Source organism: Lissotriton helveticus, chromosome 1_1 (assembly GCF_964261635.1).
Source record: "Lissotriton helveticus chromosome 1_1, aLisHel1.1, whole genome shotgun sequence".
Lineage (NCBI taxonomy): Eukaryota > Metazoa > Chordata > Amphibia > Caudata > Salamandridae > Lissotriton > Lissotriton helveticus.
In genome coordinates, this window is record NC_136057.1 from 644,967,677 (window position 1) to 644,989,199 (window position 21,523).

Below are 21,523 nucleotides of genomic sequence, written 5' to 3' on the forward strand. Positions count from 1 at the left end.
GCTTTTCTACCACCATTTGGCAACATATAATCTTGAAAAATCTATATTCGGAAAAAAAGGTAGAAAGAGTCAAAATACAGGGTTGAAAATATGGGACCCACTAACACGTTGGATACAGAATCCGGTCTGATAATTATTTTACTATATAATTTACTCTGTTTACAAATGTAGTGAGAAAATGCATTTTATGTTCACTGTTATTATTTAGACACAAAAATGTCATTTATTATTTACCATGTTTTATTTTCTTTAATTGCTGTTTTTCTTACGCATATGCTCAAGCTTGAGGTGGTGGGGGGTTGGTTGGGCACGTGTATGCAATAGATTTTATTGCTTCATATGGATCTTTATTTAAAATCAGGGAGGGGAGAAAATGAAAAAAATTATCTATAAAGATTTATTTAAAAAAAGGAGGCATGTTTTCAATGGCATCTTGCTTAATCGGATTCAGGAGCTGTTCTTCAGCATTATCATTTCATCAAGAACATGACCCAGCTGAACATTTGTCAAGTTTAAAATGCCTACAAAATGTTGGCTATTGAACTTAAATGTTTAAGTTGCCTCAAATTTTTAAACAAGATGCAGATAGCAATTTAACTTCCTTTAAGTCGGATTTAAGTTTGTACTCTTTTACCTGACATGCCCAGTATACATAACAATGTTTAAATCTAAATAACCTACTTAATATTTTAATTGTTTCCTAACAAAATTTTAACCATCTGGCTATCAAATATATTTTAAATTCTACAACTAATGTAGAACTGTTTCTTGCGACTGCTTAGAACTCGTACTAGTTCTTAAAACTGTTTAACTGACTATTCATATTTTATAAGCAGAAGAAGATTTTCAAAAACCTAGCTAGAAATTCAAACTTCTAAACACTGCTAAAATGTTTATAAACATTTAGCTCAAGCTGCAACTTTTTTACACACCTATGATTTTTATTTTATAAGTATAAAATGTAGCATATATGAAGTCGTTATTACGTGAAGTCTGTTAATTCTGAATTTCTGAAAAATGTCTGGAACCATTACCTAACAATTACAACATATCCAAAACTCCTAATCATTTTAATACTATGGGAAGAAGGTGACTTAGTTTTTTCTCAAAGTTTTTTTATTAAGTTTTCAATATGCATCACTTAACAATCAACAAACATTTAATGAGGGCCAGCGGCGTATCGCCTGGTAAAGCTTGCTTCCATGAATTCTTAGACCTCACTATCCTACACCTGATTGAGATCAATCTATGGTCCCAACCCATACATTTACAACATTATCCCAACTCTCCTGTATGCCACTCTGTAATAGTTATATCATCTGATGGACAATCTCCCTTTATGTATCAGCTTTAAACATTCCCATCACTGTCCACTATAGTGGCCATAGGGTGCCATCCCACTATTCAAAACATCCATTAGCAGTCCCCATTTGCTTTCAAAATCAGTACCCATCCCCTCTACATTACTTGTTAGGTGCTCCAGTGTTGCAAGCGACCAGAGCTTGTGATATCACTGTGAGAATGGTGGCATTGTTTTCTTTTTCCAGCTACAGGCTGTGGCCAGTTTACCAGCTCCCAGGAACTTGAAAATATCATACTATTCCATTTGTCCTAGGCATTTGTATCCTTGCAACCTCAGGCCGAGAATCATGACTGCTGCGTCATCAGGCAAAGTATAACCCAGTATTTGCTGTAAGGATTTCCTCAGCTCCATCCACATGTTTACTGACACTCCTAACACATATGCAGTGTTGCACCTTGTAAACCACATCCCATCTACAATCTTGGTTTGCATTTGGATATATGCATTTAAGGTGAGAAGGCATCTAATACCACCGCCCACAGACCTCATGCTGCCCAAAGCCCACCCCTGTAATCCCCCTTGCTACGCCACTGGCCAGAATCCACTAACATGCAGTGAGTTGAAGACGTTGTTTAAAACATGGTAATTGATATTTTTGGCCCAAAAATCTTTCTGAGATGTTTGTAATTAAGAAAGCACATCGATCCCTAGCATCTCGCCTGGTCACAAGAGCTCTGTCATGCCCAATCATTGCAGACAACAGGGAAATACAACATGAGAGCTAGTCACTCTCTCTCTATCCAGATTTTACTCAGTCAGCACAAAAAGTCCATAAGAAATTCAGTCCTACCAAGAAGAATCTGCATTCAATACGACATGCTATATCTGGCCAGATTAAAGCTCACATCCATTTTGGAAACATACCCTCATTCAATTTTGGAGTGAAATCAGAATTCCAATGAATCTATGCATAGGGGGAGGTAAAATAGGTCAGCTCTCTCTGCCCTGCTACCTTGTCCCAAATATATTTTGTGCTTTGGCCAAGGAGTACTTATGCATACATTCAGCAGTCTGTGTTTCCTTCCCAGTCAGACAATGTCCCATAATGACCTTGTTTATGCACATGCTATGAACAACCATGGTTTATAGGTGATGTAATTTTAACCTACATTTTATTACATCTACACATATCCTAAAATATGGCATATAGGGCATAAAATTCTGAACACAATTGGCCTTATCTGGGCAAAATATTACTGATCATTTTGAAATCCCTCGGGGAAAATTTCCCACAGGACTATTCAGTGCTTCAGCACTGTTTAGCATTACAGATCTTTTTAGAATATGTGCTAATACCAATGTGCAAACTGCGTACAGAATATAAATGAGACCAAGAATATACTAGGGCTGGTGATGGCAACAGCAGTATCTTTTTTCCTGGTGTAGTGTTTAGAGAGTTCTATCAAGCACATTGCAATATAATACAACATGTAAACAGATGTATATAATTGTACACCTACATGACATTGGGTTTACTTTACATGTCATTCGTTCATCTCCCATGTCAGTCACAAATTAAATGTGTCAGCTGACATATTATGCACAAGACATGACTTACTACTATTCCAAAAACAAGCTCTCTATCACCATCCTTATTGATGAGTTCCTTGCCTAAACTTGGTTAAATTGTACTGTGCTATTGTTACCACATTATCCCAGATTTTACATAGGATTGGACATATTCCAAAGCTATCTTTGACAGTATTAGCTCTGTTGTGATTAAACATATTCACTTCATATTAATTTCAACTGATCTCAACACACGATCTTCTAGGTTATTGGTGCCTTCCCAAGCTGCTGTAATTTGGTATCTGGAGGATAAAGTTCAGACAGCTGTAACCTGTAGTATATCAACACCATTAATGAACATGTAATTCTTTCAATCAAGGAATCCAATAACTCACCAGTACTTGGATGTACAACTGATCTTTTACCTGTTAGCGTTTTACTGCTAAATAGGGCTATTTTTCTGAAAATACAAGCAACATATCTAGTTAGGGCATCATCAAACTGTTCACCAGTGCCATGTCTACTCCTGCTAAGTAGATAATGACTTGTTTCTATTAGACCAAGGGGTACTAAGTACTACAATGCTAACGAGAGAGAGAACTGATGTACATGAGACTCCAGTGGGTGTCAGATCACACTAGTGACAGTCTAATTGAAATGCAGTTTTACTCAGTTAACTTTGCTTGCACTGATCTCTTGGGTATGTGACATTTGCATTGGACTGTTGCAACCATCTCTTTCCTATTAATTGTCAATTCCTTCAACGGAGCATTTAGGTAAACCAGATGGCAGGTAATCCAAATTGTATTTGAAGTCACCAAGAAGGCAATTAGGTCCCAGGACTGGGAACCGAACTCGGAGACTGCATCTAGCACCGGTCATGGCAACATAATGGAAGAGCCAGCTGACGTGGGTACACTGCCACTGGAAATGAAAGGGATCTTGGCCACTATTGATAACAAAATAGACTTTCACACACAATACCTTGATGGCATGAAGGATCACCTAGAGAAGCAACATGCTAGAATGGACATGGCAGAATGCTGAATTTCAGATGTCAAAGGTAATTCCACAATGCAGGTGAAGAACCTTCAGAATGAGCTGAAGCTGGAGATGTGGTGAAGATTTGGAAGCCAGCTCATGTAGGTGCAATTTGCGCGTTAAAAGAATCCCGTAATCAGTGGGATAGCTAGCCCTGGGTCCTCCCGTGGCGGTCCCTGATTTTGCCGCTTCGCATGGCCAAATAAAGACCGGGTGGGGGGGAGGTGCCATCCGCAAGACTGAAGATAAGAGTGGTGGGAGGCCACCGCCCCCAAAACTCATGCTGCCCAAAGACCACCCCTGGAATCCCCCTTGCTACGCCACTGCCCAGAATCCACTAACATGCAGTGAATTGAAGACTATGTTGAAAACATGGTGATTGATATCTTTCGCCCAAAAATCTTTCTGAGATGTTTGTAATTAAGAAAGCACATCGATCCCTAGCACCTCTCCTGGTCACAAAAGCTCTGCCTTGCCCAATCATTGCAGACAACAGGGAAATACAACATGAGAGCTAGTCACTCTCTCTCTATCCAGATCTACTCAGTCAGCACAAAAAGTCCATAAGAAATTCAGTCCTACCAAGAAGAATCTACATTCAATACGACATGCTACATCTGGCCAGATTAAAGCTCACATTCAAATGTAAACTGAAAATATTTACCACCCCAGAAGACCTTAAGTCCTTCTGAAAGACTTGGTGTGTCAAAAGAGAGAGAAAAGCAAAAACTCACCCGCTCCTCATCTATCCACCTCAGCAATGTCAAGTAATGGAATATTATCTGTAGCTCGTCAGAGTTTTGACATGTAACACAAACTATGCTCTCTAATCTCCTTTATGCCACACTAGTTTTTGCTGTACCTGGCCATATAACCTTCTCATGTGCTGTACTGTAATGGACTGGAGAATCCTCTGGCTGGATAACGACTGAAGATCGTTGAGGGCACAATAGCGTTCAAGGCGGCCTAAGATGCAACAGCTCAAACTATCACTAATTTGTACTATTCCGGTAAATTAGGCCAGATTTATTCCAAATTGTACCTCTGGTCATATGAAACGTATTAACTGTAAGTCTTGTGAAAGTTTTTCTACTGTTGAATAATGTTAATAATGTTTACTTTGATGTTTTTACCAAAGGCTTTTTGATCGAGAAGTTGGGACTTGGTGGGGGAGAAGGGTGGTGGGGGCAATTAATGCAGGTGAAGAACTGGGAACTATTAATATTGCATTCTCACATATACAGTTTATATATCTACACGACATGCACAGCCCAAACAGTAGATATAGTGATTATTTTCATATAACTCAATCCCGGGAAAAAACCTTTGCCCTATAAAGTAAAACTGACAACATGGAATGGGCATGGTAACAATGACTATCGCAAAGCCAGATTGGTGTTAGTGTACCTTAATAGACATGGTATACATTTCACATTAACTCAACAAACTCACCTAGCAACCTTGTATATGAACAAGTTTGCTATTAGTTGGTGTGTATACCGCTTCTTCTCCTCCTACTCTGGCTACTCCAAGGGGCAAGGGGAATATTGATTAAATGTGGGTAACAGTTCCGGCCACTAAAGATTAGAATAGATGAGCATGGGCACTTTCTACTAGTCCAGAGTGTACTGGGCATGACACACATCAGATTGCTACATCTATATAGCCCAAACTTGGATGATACCGATTTCATCTCTGAAATTGGGATGCAGATTGCTTCCGTTGACAAATACACCATCATATGGGCGTGGAGATTTTAATATTGCAGTCTAAACTGCACATCACTCGCTTTGGCTCTGGTAAACGTCTTAGTGCATGCCATGAGCTACACAACAGGATACAAAAACTGGATCTGGAAGCTCTTTACTGCACTACACAACTGACAACCAGAAATTACTAATTTATCTTGGTGGTGCATGGTTCCCAGTCCAAAAGCGATTTCTGGTGGGGTTCCAGGGATTCAGTGGGCTGGCTGGGATGCATGTCATATTTACCCAAAACACTCTCAGACCAATGCTTAATTTGAGCCAGTTCTTTCCAGTGCTCGATACCGGCACTGTATTGTCAGCACCGGCTCTGATGACAGCCAGCCACATGGTGGTGCTGTTTGTCCTATTTTTTGAGGCCCACAACAGCTGTTGTTTAATAACTGATTAAACACTGAAATTACTAATACCTGCCACCCAAAGATATAAGAATAGCTTAGTTGGCATGTATTAGTCATTTAATGTATATTTAAAGTCTGAATTGTCACACTTGTTTGAGTGTGCTGGCTAGCAGTGAGTGTACTGCTATTGGCAGCACTACTGGGAGAAATGGGTGGTATGAGCTGAGGTGGCCTCCTCACAAGAGCCCTAGTACTTCTTGTTTTTATTTTTTTACAAATTAAGCACTGTCTCAGACCAGTTACTGGTATTCATCACACTTAACATTCTCACAGTTACAAGGACACAGGCATTGTGGAGACTGTGAACCAGTGTTTAAAGAAAAGATTCAGCAAGCAATGAAACACTACTTTCAACTAAATGAGGGAGCTGTACCTTTTGTCTCTACATTATGGGAAGCGTTTAAGACAACCATAGGAAGAGTGTATCTTAAAGAGTAAGTGCATACTTAAATACTATGGAGTCCATTGATTAGATTGAATGAAAAATCTGGAAAAATAGGTTGTTCAGACTTAGCCCTGCTGAAAAACCTGAAATTAAAGTGATTGGACTTCTGAAAGGCAGCAGACAGAGAGGTTAACTGGTAATGGTCAGCAACCTTGAATCGCATACAATAAACTAAAATTGACACACAAGTTGGGTGGTTTCACTGCCCCTAATTTCTAAATCTATTATCTCTGCTCAGGCACAGTTTCCACACCACTGGTTTCACCTTTCTCGGAGAGCACCACACCAAGGCTTGGAGGCGGGACAAGCAGCTCCTACTCCATCCGTGCCGCCATTTTTAATCAACCAAGTCACCCCTCCTCTGAAGTACACATAGTCAAGTGCACGACATGGGCCTGGTCTAAACTAGCTAATATAGCTGGGGTAACTAAATTGTACTCACCTCATCTGTCTTTGCTGAAGTAGCAAGGATCAAACAACGTTGCACTAGAGGGATTGAAACGCTGGGTTTCCTTTTTATTAATACCTGCTTCATAGCAATTCCGGATTACTAATATGATACTAAACCCTGTTCCATTGAAGTTTTAGCATAGCAGCCACTTGAAATTGCATACCAGCTGGCCATCAGAGCCCCATATTTGGGAATTATTGAGTATGCTAAACATTGAGAATGCTTAACTTCAGATCCAAAAGAATCTATTTTTTTGTGGATTTTGCATGAACCATAAAAACATGAGGGCCATATTATCAAGAATGGCGATAACATTATCGCCGATTTAGCGGCAGGAAACTGCCGATAAAGCGGCGATAAGGGGGCTTGATAATATTCCCTTGAGAATTCCCATAGAAACCCATGTTCACACCAGAACTTGGGCTTCTATGGGAATTCACTAGGGCATATTATCAAGTCCCTTATCGCCGTTCTAATTAATATGGCCCCCTTGCTCTAAAAAATGCCTGTAATAGACTCTCACAATTCATCCACGTAAAAAGACATTAAAAGAAAATAATATTGAAAATAATAAGTTTAAGGATTATTCAAGTTCATCAGGGCAAGACTGCGGAAACAGAGATGGCTCTATCAGGGGCCCCCTCTGAAGGGCTGGGGCCCTGGGCCAGAGCCCACTTTGCTCATGCCTTAAAACGTCTCTGGCTATACTGTTACTGACAAGTCAAAGACATCCCCTTCGACGGAAAGCACCAACTCATTAAACTGAAATATGTCCACCGAACATAGACTCCAGCTGCCACGCTGCGCTTTGTTCTGGCTGCAGACTCGAATTGCTGGAGGTGCAAAGCCTCGGATGCAGGCTGCCTGCAAATGCCTGGGCCTACCCGGTGATTAATACGTTCAGGCAGAAACTTATAAGGGAACTGAAAATAATAATTTTTGTTGAATTTACAGTGACTCCACCCATGGCTCTATTGAGATACGTAAAAGATATTTCTAAGTCATATAGGGAATTGGTTGTGATGGACCTAATGTTGGGGAACTGGAGAGCTTCACTGGAGGGGCGTCAGCTGTGCATTATGGTTACATGGGCTCACTACCTGCTCTACACAGGCTAAAACATATTGGACCTTGGTCCCAGAAACGGCCAGGCCCAGGGACATTTGGGGCTCACTGCGCTCCTATCTTGCAACTTACAGTGGACAAATATGATACCCTACTGTGCGCTGATTGATGGATTCGATATGGGTTTAGTGGCATGTAATGATTAATGATTGTAATGGTTATATATGTCGTATCAACTGCACTACTGGATGCTGGAAAGATGTCTCACTTGGCCTTGTGAGTCACCTGTACTTTGCCCAAGGGCCTGATTTAGAGATGGATTGTGGGTGAGGTGCTATAGCTAGAGGAGAATTTTCCAGTGTAGTTTGCTCCACCATGCTATCTCTGTGGATCATATGAGTCAGAGAAAACAATCAATTCAGTATCAGAAGCTGGCTTTGAGAAATATGGTGGCCCATCTGGGTGGGAGACGCCCATGAAGGTACTGCAGGCTAAGCACATCTCATGAGGCAGCACCCCCAGTGCTCGAGGTGAGACTGACCAGCACCGCTTGTCGCTCCCGAGCTCGTTTCTCTGGCCTACGGCTGGAGTGTTTCTTGCATCTGCTTACTCTCTTCCATGCCATTACCCGGGGCAGGGACCCCGAGCGGAGCAAGATGTAGAGAGAGGGGAGGAGTCCTCCGGGAGGCCGAGTATTGATTGGCATCTGTGAGTGATTTGATTTGATGGAGTTGACTTTCCCAATGAAAGACCAGCCTGAAGGGATGCCCCCAGCTGTAGGACACTTTCTTGGCTGGCAAATAATCAGTAACAGGTTTGAAATGTCTAAGGCGCTGTAGTGTGAGGAGGGAGAGGTCTTGAAAGAGGCCGATAGTGTGACCACGGAACTGAATAGGTTGTTTGACTCTCGCTCTCTGAAGAATGTCCTCTATGGTCTGGAATTCATGCACACAAGCTAGTACATCTGCAGGTTTGAAATTAGGTCTGCCTGAATGGCCAGCTTTGTTCACTCTGTCCAGCTGTAAGGATGCATCTTCTTCCCAGCCCAGGTTATAATGGATATCTGAGGCCTCTGAACACGTGAGGACCCCATGTAGGCGTATGTTGTTGCAGTGGGACCGATTTTTAAAATCCTCATCTTCGACCCTGAGCTTGAAGGGTTGCTCATGAAGGTAGATGATCTACTGACGTAAATGTTGACTTCTCCCCTGCATGGTTTCAGAATCCTTAAAGCAGGCAACCTGGGCACCCACTGATGTCAAATCGTGCCACAATTCATTCAGGTCCTCGGTGAGATCCTTCTTAAGGTCTTGAATGTCCGTGTTATGGAGTGGTTGAGGGAGGCCAAAAAGGCCAGGATCATTGGGACCTGGTCCAAATCGGAGGATCCCTCGGCATCAGACTGTGACAGAGGCAGTGGATTAGGGGCTGAGTCTTTCACATGAGCTGGCGTGGTTTGTGCCACAATTTCTCTCACTGACTGGTCACGTTTAATTTAGCTCCAGCTATAGTTGAAGGCCTTACCTTGTGCCGGGGACGCTAAACCTCTCCCTCAGCCAATATCCCCAATGAGGCTGGAGAGAAGCTGGCCTGCAAGCGCATGCGCAGAAATGAGGGGTGCAGTGAAGTGAGGCAAAAGCAGGGAAGAAATTTGGAACACCTGGAGGCTTTGGGGTGAGTCACGCATATCCTATGGAGTATATTTCAAGAAATGACCCGGGCAGATGGGGCTCACCTCTTCAGGGCCTGCTTATTGGGTAAAGCAAGGAATGGCCGGCCAGGTCGTAAAGCTGCCCTCTCCGGGCCCCTCAATGACAACACTCTCTGCCCACTGGGACCCCACACAGCCCACCTTGCAGTCCGGGGGTCTCGAGAAGTCTCCAAGAGGTCCTTCCAACTGGGGCGAGACCCAGGGGCCTCCCCAGGCCTCAAAGGGTCATGGGTACTTCAAGGATGATACAGCTGACCATAGGCGCTGTGTGCAAAGTGGAGCCCAAGTCCCCAGCACTACCTCTGAAGGCCAGGGTCGGAGGCTCTGCAGGGGACAAAGCACTCCAGTCTACTCCACTGCCAGTGGTTGCTCCGCCCTTCCCCAGATCCCTTAGCAGGGAAATGTAGGAGCATCTGAGGGGGGCTCACATGGGGCCAGCCATGAGTGGATGTGAAGCTGCAGCCTCACCTGCACAGTCCCCTCATACCTTGTGTCCAGTTGCTGCACAAATCTGCTGGGACTGTGTAACTCTGGTAGCCTGCTTTATTATGGGTGCATTGGGCACAACCCAGGTGAATTCGGCTCTCAGGTTGCACCTTGCAGTAATAGTGAAAGACCCGAGGCCCTTTGTGAAATGGCAGAGATCTGGGGCCAGGGATCCCCTCCGATCTGCAAGGGACATCTCTTCAGTGGCGGTCCCCTCTGAGGGCCTGGCAGTCATCACATGGTCGAAAGCTCAGAGAAATACTCTGCCACCCAATGCGGCCCGAGGGACAGCCACATATGTTTTTTGTAGAAGTTCAGGCGGCTGCCATTTTGTAGTAAGCACTGTCTGCAGCTCCGGGAATCTCGGGTGCTCGAAATCTAGTCTGCCGCTAAAACCAGGCTCTCCGTGCTTTAGGCACGCTGCTACATGTCCAGCGGAACTCAATGCCACAATTGTGTGCCGGGCCACCTCCACTGACCGCTGTAATCAGTGTGGGTAACGGATGAGCGCAAAAGCGCAACCTACTCCACCGTTATCTTGGCCACGGCATATATGCACTTTCAAACTGTTGAAAGTGTGTGAGTCCAAATATATAGGAACCAAAGAAAACAGTACACATTTTAACACGCTGAGGAAAATTAACACGCTGAGGAAAATTAAACCCTTCCTCCCGGCCAAAGACTTCCAAACTGCTGTACAAGCTTTAGTCATCCCTCGAATAGACTACGGAATTGCGGCCCTCAGCGGTCTCCCGCTATCCACAACAGCACCCTTAAGAGCCTCCCTGAACGCTGCCGCGAGACTCATTACTGGCTCTAGAAAGCATTCGCACATATCACCAGACTTAAAGTCTCTAAAATGGCTGCCTTTTGAAGCCAGAATACAGCTAAAAATTGCAGTTATGACACACGCGGCCGTGCACCACAAGGCACCCAACTACCTCGCTCAAAAGCTGTCTATATCAGGAGGTTCGAGATCCAATAGGAGTACAAAAAATCTACTCCTGAAACCTCGTAGATTCCGGAAAGTGAAAACTTACACGCGCTCCTTCTCAGGAATGGCACCCAGGATCTGGAATGCGCTCCCTCCTGAAACCAGGCTGATCTCCTCCACTGCACTCTTCAAGAAAGAGGTGAAAACAATCCTTCTGGCCAAGATCTCCTGATCGTTATAGATGTTGGTTCAGAGACTCTGCATTGCTTTGTATCACTGCTCACCCTATCCCTTGGCACTATACTCTACTTGTTGGGGGCACTACTACGCTACTCTCTTACTACCGACCAAGATATGATACACGTTGGTTTACTGATCCACCTGAACACCTCTGTAGTGGGATCAATGACTTGTGCTGTCCTATATTACTTCCTTACCTGATTGTATATGGATTGGTTTTATGTATGTTTTTATTATCCATGTTATTACCATGTTATTGACTATTATACTGTTCCCATTATCTCTGTTGACTCCTACTGCCCCTACCCTGTCTTTGTGAAGCGCTCTGATATCTGTAAGGATCCTGTTCGCGCTATATAAAACTTTGAGTAAATAAATAAACAAATAAATAAATAATGGCATATCTATATGGGTGGCAGAATGTTCTATGAAGGAAAAATGAAAGAAGCCTAAAATGACCGTACTGGCACAACAGGAACTGTAATGTGACCAACTCACAGATGCCAAAGAAACTTCCAGTTCTATTGTTAACCCTTCATTACAACAACATCACTAAACCCAAGTTGTTAATTTGGCACCTAGAATAACCGATGCCAGGAGGATTGGTAATTCCGGAGTACAATTTTACCACAGTATTACAAATATTGCCCTTTTACACTGGGGAAATTTGTGTTAATCGTAGTGATTTCAATAGTTAATTCCCCAACTGAGGATCTTTTCCTGGGGAGAAAATCAGCCGGTTTGACCTGGCCACTTTGCTCCCAGAAACTCCGCAGTAATAACACATGAGAATTGACCGCTTGTGGTATTAACACATTACTCAGAATTCCTTATTAAGATGGTAGCAAGAGTTCCTGGCCTAATCCGAAATTGTGAGGCATTTTATTTTCTTCCCATTAACCTCTTATGTTCTTCTCCTCACCTAGCCACTAGTTCCATCATCCTGACATCCAGAACCTGACTGCAGCTGGCACGTGTTGCCAAAGAAATCTCAAATAAATAGACACATATTTTTTTTAAATATATATATATGCCCAGTACACTAGACAATGAGAGCAAATAATTGCTACTCGTGCTTAATTGGAAATTTGTGCTGCTTTCCAAGTAGCCTTCACAATCTGAATTTCCGCTGCTTTTGGAATGTATCATAATCTTGCCAGCTACGTCTTAGAGTTGGGAAATGATGCATAGTGTTGCAAACAGCCTGCAGCCACCCACCGTGAATACGCATTATTCCTGTTTGAAGCAGCTTGGCTGAGGCTCACCATTACAACGAGAAACAAAACAGGCCCTTTAGTGCATGGAAGAAAACAACCATAGACAGCCTTGCCTTAGAATGGAAGCATACTTCAAAAGTTAGGAAAGGATAGGGCATTCTGCAAAAAGTATTATACATTAAAATAGTATTAGAATGTGTGAAAGTATTAGAGTTTCTGTAAAAGCAAATGGTCAAAATAAATGTATTTTAAAAAAAAAGGAAAATGCTGAGGTCTCGACTGAAGTACTGCAGAAAGAAAACATCTAAGATGATAACGAATATGACTCTAACAACAGGATCCCAACAAGCATTATTTCTTAAAGGCAGGGCCTTTAAAGGATAAACAATATACTACATGAAACAGTGTGTAGCTTTATAAGCAAGGCAATGTACAGACCAGTGGCAATGTTGGGTGAGGCTACCGAACAGCATATAGATCCATGTCCAAACAGCAAGTCTGCCTCCTGTCTTAAAAGAAACCAGTTAAATGTATTTAAAAAATTTATGTTGTCCTTTGTGTGACAATGAACCTTTTCAAGCAGTGAACTATATGGCTAAAAAAGTACAGTATGTAAAGGCTACAGAAGAATGAACCTATGTAAAAAAGGGATGAAAGGTAAATTAAATTTGGGGTGGGTGGAACTTGTGAAGTTTTACTCGGTGGAATTCTGCAGAGTTACATGAAAACTCTGTGAGATACTACTGAGTCCCATCAACAGGCGGAAAATATGCACATAGTGCTTTTTGCACTGCAATTTATCCCCAGGAGTGCGAGTGGCGCTGAGAAATCAACGCAAATATCACCATGCAATTTACAAAAGGGCGCGGCCATTCAAAGTGATTTTGGTGACCCTCGAAGTGAAAATCTACTCGAGAGGCAGCAAATCTACTCAGTAAGCAGCCTGTGATTGCAACTGCTTGCAACCGTCCGCGGCTGCCCATGTTAGAAAATAGCACTGGGGCGTTTCTGATATTCGTATATCTGAAGCCTTGCAAGAAAACAAATTTCCGCCACGCGGCACTTGGCAGAATTTGGTCAGAACTCCGCATTACAGTCGCCAAATCCCACCTATTCCATGGGTAGAAGGAAATATTCTGCCCACCCTAAATGAAATAAGACAGTAGGCTGCAGCTCAGGAGATCACCTTGATTAATCAGCTATGAGAGACTTCCACAATATTGCCAATAAGACACTTGCACCTCTTGTTCTAAACTCAGTCTAAATGCAAAATGCCATGGCCATCATGGACTTGTGGCAACACTTCGGTGTCCCTGCCTCCAACTATTGTCTGTGGCCTGTGGTTGTTGATGTGGAAGGGGTTTTGCATTTCAGGACAGAACTTATGGACAGATGTTTGCCACTTCTCCCATGTAGTCACGATAATGAAAAAGGTCTCTTTTGTTGACTTGTGTGGCAATATACCATAGACCTAAACTGTATCATAAATCACTTAAAAAAAAATTAAGTGTGGATAATCACTACCTGTAATGGTTAATTTTGGGTGCCCCTAGTGCACCTGATGCAGCCGGCCACAAAAGTTATTGTGCCCATGTCTAGGTTTAACCTGTGGACATGGAAACACCACATATCAGGGAGAAATAGGCCTGATTTGTAATCTAGTCCTAATTCACGAACATTCATCTCAGTTTGAATATTAATAATTTACATTTCTTAGTCGATCTATGCTGGCTTAATTTCTCAATATAATTTACTAACCAACTGGTGATTCACAGTCGTGTGATCTAATGTAGATCATGATATGGAACATAGTAAGAGAGAGGCACTACTTCAAAAATGTCAAAAGTGTAAAAAAAGTATTTTTAAAAAAATGTGAGCATTTTACAGCGGCATCATACCTTTGTTTCAGTAAATTATGAAACGCTGGATTTTAATTTAATCTGTAATATTCTTTATAAGTCAATTGCATTTAACTTTTTGGATTGTTTTAAACTAAACTGTTATTCAAATCAACTCTGTGTTTGACAACCTAACCATCAACTTATGTGATGTAAGTGAGGAAATATATAACTTGTGTTTGCCACTAGAGTCTGCTTAACGAAAAAGGGGCTTTGGGAATGCCCCTAAATTTCTATTTACTGTATTTAATTTCTAAATGGGGATAATTTTAATTAAACGAATGCCAGTTAGCATTTAGCTCCTTCCTTGAATTACATTTATATTTATTTCAATTTACTGGATATATCACATAGCAATTCTGCAGAGAAGCAGGATTAAGGAGTATGCAGGAACTCTGTGTTGCATGATAAGGAGTGCACCCGGCCTGAAAAACCAGAAGAGAATGGGTGGAGGGCAGCCTGATGGAAGATTGACTGCATCTTGAGAAAGTGTTAGAAGATTTTTGGGTGGTCGAGTGTGCTAAGTTTGCAATCGAGGGTAGCGTTAAGGGGTTAAGGGGTGGCTAGCAGATGTTTTATGCATGGCAAGACTCAAGCATGGTCATATTTCAATCCAATATAATTTGATATTTATGTAAAACATAATATAATTATCATTGCAATGTGAAAGCATGTGCAGTAGGTTTAAATAGTATAGTATGGTGCAAGTTCAGCAGAGTGTTATTAACTCAGGGCAATGTTGCCCTACTCCCACTATATTCTGCATCGTTTAAAGAACATTTAATCCATTTATGCAATGAAGATAAAGAAATATGCACCACCCTGGTGTGGCAATAGAAGGTTTGATATGAATGTCCTCAGGTCTTATCATATATTTTCCAACTAAACAAAGATATCAGATGAGAATTGTTGATTACGTTCTAGCTTTAAATTGCACATTGGTAGCTAGGGATAAAGGGGTTTGTTTGTATTAAACGGCTCCTGCTGACTCCCACACTGAGGTTCATATTACCAGTACCATGGCCTCAGTTCACCTCGCTGGAGTGCACTAATAACACCACAAGGCCTCTTGCAAGAACTATAAACTAAAAAGCTTGCTGTGCTGAAGTATAACATTCATAACAGTGCGAAAGCAATGCTAATGCCTTTTTACCGGTTGTGCAAACTAAGAAATGTCGTATTATGTAAAAAAAATAATGATCCTTTGTAGTAGTATTCGCGGTAAAATGAAAATACTTTCTGGTTATTTCGGAAAGAGTTGGCACGTGTGATAAGAACCCACCGTGACCTGCTGTGGTAAGAGAAATAGTCCTCCTTTCACTTTAGCAGAAAAGGGAAAGATCCTCCAGAGATAAATAGATGTGGTTCTGTTAATATTGGCAAAATATACAAATACAACCTAACATTTCAAACTGTTAGTCAATACTTAAAGGCATACCTTGAAGTTGTGAATACTCCATACACCAATGTAGTCCTGGGGTTGTCTGTTTCTAAGAAAAATACATCCTCTGGTGGGAAAAAAACATAAAATCAACTCATAGTGCATTTATTAATGTTATAAAAAAAAGTATATATACATACACGACATTTTACCATCAAATCTTACAGAATTCAAATGTTCATTTTAAGGAACTCTTATGACTCACGCGCTAAATAGATCCCTGTAATGTACTAACATGTGTTTGTAGATGTGCTCCATGGTCACTCGGGCAGGCTTGGGAAGGTTTGCTTTCACGTCCTTACTGGCCACACCTCCCATTGAACAATCCAAGGATCTGCCTCGATTGTTTTTAACTGCAGCTATCAATGGTTTACACGGTTGATTTCAATGAGTCCATGATAACTTCCTTAAGAGCTTTCAAAGAACGAGGTGGATGCTCTCCAAGAGAGTGTTTGCACTGTTGTGGGGTTGATCTAATAGAATCGTAAACCGCCTCGTTAACTGATTCTGCTTGTTACAGAGATGTCTAGTGGGGACATGGATTCCTGTCATCTGCTAAGACAACTGTTGATAAAGGCAGACTGTACAGTTTAAAACATGTTGATCTGAATGCTCTGCTGTTTAGTGGTGCTTTGTGGCTGTGAAAGGCCCCCTTGAGCACATTGTGGTGATGACACAAATCAGAAGACCCATGACTCAGGAATGTGTTACTTATAACGGCTCTTTAAGATGACTTTTAAAAACTGGTGAAACGTGAGGTGGGCACCGTTGCTCACCATGGATCTATATTGTACTGAGCTACTTTCATTGTTTGATAGGTATAAAGAACATTTTGTTTGGTACTTTATGGGTTTCAACAAATAGACTGCAATACACTGGTCGATAGGTGACGACATGGGAGTGTATCACTGCAATAGATCTACAAAGTGGATATTTGCATGCCCCAATGCTTGCCCTGACACCAGAGTGTTCATCAGCTTGTTCTGCTGTTCAACCTCATAATTGTAGAAATTGTTTTGGCAAGTATTTTAGCCTGTCTCATAGTTGTGCTCCACCTGGTGGCTATTGCAGGACACCTGTACCTAGGTACATCTCTGATTAATCCTTCCGGTGGTCAGTTGTCTTAGGACACTCAAGTACCCTGCAATCCTAAAGAAACACAGAATCTTAATCAATACCAAACAACCTTGTATGTTGCCTTTGAAATTCCTACATTTAATTGGAGTGCGATTTTGCATAGACATTAGGGCAGTGCTTTTTTGATGAACAGGATTCAAGTCTTGCAGGGAACATCTGCATGATTGCAGGCATAGGATGCCACAATATGGTCTCAGCTATGAGCACAACTGCACAATATGGAAGAGGTCTTCTTCCTTAATCAATGTAAAATATTGTATATGGAGGCTTATTTTGCAAAATTGAAGAGTCAAGGGATTTATAACTGTTGATTAAGGTGACAGATAGAGCGAGGGCCATTCTGTAGTGATGACGAAATAGTGGAAGCTCCGGAGAATAACGCAACCTTCAAATCCGCCGTCAACACACACCACCTCCTCCTCAAAACCACTAAGAAAATGGCCATCCGGGACAGAATCAACGCAAACGCACACAACAGCAAAGAACTCTTCACCATCATCAAGGAATTCACCAGGCCTAACAGTGAGACCTCAGACGTCCCCCCTCCCAAGACCTCAGCAACAAACTTAGCACCTTCTTCCACCACAGGATCAAGAAGATCTATGACAGCTTCAAAACCCTACACCAGGTTGCCACACCCCCTTCTATCACAGACAACCAATCCGCCCCTCAACAGACCATGCTCTGCTGTACCATGCTCATGACTGAGAACAGGCTCAAGACCATGAAGAACATCCACTCAGGGGCCCAAAAGACCCATACCCGTACCACATCTTCCACAGAGCAGCTCCCGCCATGGCCCCCCAGCTCAGCCGCATCATCAACTGCTACATCGGAATCGCCACCTTCCTCAACGACTGGAAACACGCCGAGATCAACCCCCTGCTTAAGAAGCCATCTGCAGACCCAACAGACCTCAAGAACTTCAGATCAATCTTTTTCCTCCCCTTCCCAGCCTAGGACATAGAGAAGGCCATTATTAACCAACTCTCCAAGTTAATTGATAAAAAAAGCACATCCTGGACACCTTCCAATCCAGTTTCCAAACCAACAAACAGCACAGTGACGACACTCCTCATCGCCACAAATGACATATGATCCCTCCGCGATCGAAGCGAGACAGCACCCCTTATCTTACCAGACCTTTCGGCTGTCTTCAACACCATTTCCCATCACACCCTAATCACCAGATTCCATGGCGCAGGCATCCGCGATAGGGCTCTGGACTGGATCCAGTCCTTCCTCACCGGCCGGACCCAGTGAGCCAGACTACCACCATTCCTCTCAGAACCCACAGAGATACGCTGCGGAGCCCGCCAGGTCTCCTTCCTAAGCCCTACCCTTTTCAACGTCAACATGGCGCTCCCCCGAAGTCATCGTCGACGACACCCAGCTGATTCTCTCCCTACCCAATGAACACTCAACCACCAGAACCAACTTCCACAGCGGAATGAAGGCTGTCGCAACATGGATGAAAGACAGCAGCCTCAAGCTGAACTCGGACAAGACTGTAGTCCTCATCCTGGGAACCATTGGGCCAGCCTGGGAATGGGTGGCCAGCTGCTCTGGGTGCACCCTCAACCCCGACGGACCACGCACGCAACCGTGGCATCATACTGGACTCTTCACTCAAGAATGACCGCCAACGCAGTTTCCTCAGCCTGCTTCCACATACTCCACCTGCTCCGAAAGACTTTCAGATGGATCTCCACAGAATCCAGAAGGACGTTCACCCACATACTCATCACCAGCACACTCAACTATGAGAGCACACTCTATGCTGGTGCCACCCAGAAACAGCTCATTAAACGACAGTACATCCAAAATGCCGCATCCAGACTGGTGCTCGACATCCCCTGCCGCAGCCACATCACACAACACCTCCAACAACTCCATTGGCTTCCAGTCAACAAAAGAGTCACTTTCAAGCTCCTTACTCACGAGTACAAAGCACTACACAACGAAGGACCAGCATACTCGAACCACCGCCTCACATTCTCACATTCCCCTTACCCACCAGAAAATTCCGATCTGCCCAACGTGCCCTTGCCGCCATCCCCAGGATTCACAAGACCAGAACTGGAGGAAGATTGTTCTCCGACCTCACCATCAAGACATGGAACTCCCTACCCCTGCACCACAGGCAATCAGCGTTACTGACCCAATTCAGAAAGGACCTCAAGACCTGGCTCTTCGAATGATCCTCCACCCAGTTCGACCAGCAGCCCTCCACCCCCAGTGCCTTGAGGCCCTCATGGGTGAGTAGCAGCACTTTATGAGTCCCTGACTGATTGATAGATCAAAGAAAATAAGGAACAGAAGGAGGAAAAGTGAAGAGTTAGTAATGTTTACATTACTTAATATTAATTCTCATAAGTGAACTGACTCATTCTCACCCCATTCCTTCAAGTCTACTTTCGCACCGTGAATACATACTACACACGAACCTCTGAGAAAAAGGTTCACAGACATGCAAAAACATGGCTTTTAATCGAAATACGTCAAATGATTCATGTTCACTAGTAATACGCGTATTCTGATATAAAAATCAGAGCTGCAGACCCCTCATGGCGTAAGGCCCTAGCTCAGGAGACCTTTCGATTAGTCACTAATGACCTACTCTTTTAGGAATGACTTTGACTCAATACTCTACAGACAATCTTCCAAATTGTAACACCTTATTTCTGGCCACCTACCTCATCTAAATGAGGCCACATTTCAAACGCCATACACCTGACCTTTTTCCCCCATACAGGCAATCTGTGGTACAATGGCAGCCTCTTCTAGCCACCACTGTCCCCTTATTAAAAGCAATCTATCCTGACTACATAACACAACTTACTATACTAACCCCTTCTCCCGCTATCAGAACACTTAAATTGAAACAACATATGTGTGTATATGATTTGAATGCTAGAAGACATTGGTTTAGCTCAAGCCCCAACAAGTTCACGTTTGAAAATATACCTATTATTGCTTTGTTGTAGAACTGGCATTCTTACTGAGTCAAACTTTGCTTTTCCGCACAAATATTTTTACTGAATTAAGTATACTGTAAAAGATACTGATAAAGAAAGATTGTATAATTAACACATTTCAGAGCATAGATAGTAAATACATCTAATCCACCTTTCTATTACTGGGTCTGATACTCGCTACTACCTTAGGAACTGTCCTTGAAGCCGAAGAGCAGTAGACCCATTCTAATGACTTCCAGGAAGCTGGAGATGGTGGTCGATGGAGCCTTCTATGGCATCATTGAAACCACTAAAGCACACAATATGGTATTTCAATTAAATGAAGGGCAATTAAAAACTGTTTTCATGAAGGAAAACAATGCTTGAAACTTAATCTTACCTAACTCATCAAAGTGAGTCTCTGTTCCATCGTCTTCCATCACTGAGCATACCAGTTGTGCCTTTAAAAATGTGGTCCATTTATTGACAAGACTGCGCTGGCCACCAATGTCATTCTAAAAAATTAGGTAGAGCGTCAGAAAAATAACAAGCAATGCTCTTCATCGTTATTCACATTGCTTTAAACAGATACTCAACAAGGCTGTAAAGTGAATCTGTTTAGCTGGTTTTAATCATGATTGTCCTTAAAAACGTATATCCATCATTTGAAATGCCCTTATAAAGCCAAAGAATGCTTTTAATGTCATATATAGAAACCTCCTTTTTCAACATTAGCCGAAATCATCATTTTTATGGGCCAGCCAATGATAATTGGCACACTCTGATCTAATTAAGGTTTACCATTAATTCCACTTGATCCTTTTGAGGTCCATGAAAAGGGTGCTGTTTTGGGCCATATTTTTTAATTGATAAATTGTTAACATAAGTGTGAGTGATTTTCTTGCAAAATGTGAAGTATTTAACTCTTGGATGAATAGTTTAGCTACAGTCCTCCAGTCATTCCAGAATTCCTGTCACAGGTGGGTGTAGCAAATTCTCTTTTTCTGCATTGTCACCCCAGGTTTTTTATTCATTTCAAGATTCTATTTTACTGGTTTATAAACTCTGCACACTTTACCGCCCCAGAAGTGCCTGTGTTCCCATTTGAACATAGTTAAGTTGGCTTGCCCCAGATTGACATCTTTAACTTGCCCACAAGTCCCTTGTATGTCGTGTAGAAAATGCACCCAGGACCTGGAAGTTAAATGCCACCTGTGGATTGGTGCACCTTCTGTGCCATCAGAGTGGACCTATAAAACATGGCTTCTTGCTACTATGTGTAGCCTAACTTCACCAGCCTAATAACTTGCTGTCATACCTGTAAAAATAGCATTTTGACAGACAAGAACCTCGGCTTTAAATATTATTATGTCAAGCCTAAGTACTACTTGTTGTTCACAGAGTAAGGTGCCGAATATTTTTAAATTGAAACATGTGCAAAATAAAACTTAGCATGTTCCT

At 42.5% G+C, this 21,523-nt stretch overlaps 1 protein-coding gene across 1 annotated transcript in view; it reads right to left on the minus strand.

The window, feature by feature from the left end:
• SEMA3C (semaphorin 3C) overlaps positions 1 to 21,523 on the minus strand; it is a 740,455-nt gene that overhangs the window by 310,103 nt on the left and 408,829 nt on the right. The window contains exons 9-10 of the mRNA XM_078674175.1: positions 20,463 to 20,577; positions 15,966 to 16,035 (exon numbers count right to left, since the gene is read on the minus strand). Of these exons, the coding sequence (XP_078530301.1) occupies positions 15,966 to 16,035; positions 20,463 to 20,577 (185 nt within the window). The remainder of the gene's footprint in view (positions 1 to 15,965; positions 16,036 to 20,462; positions 20,578 to 21,523) is intronic.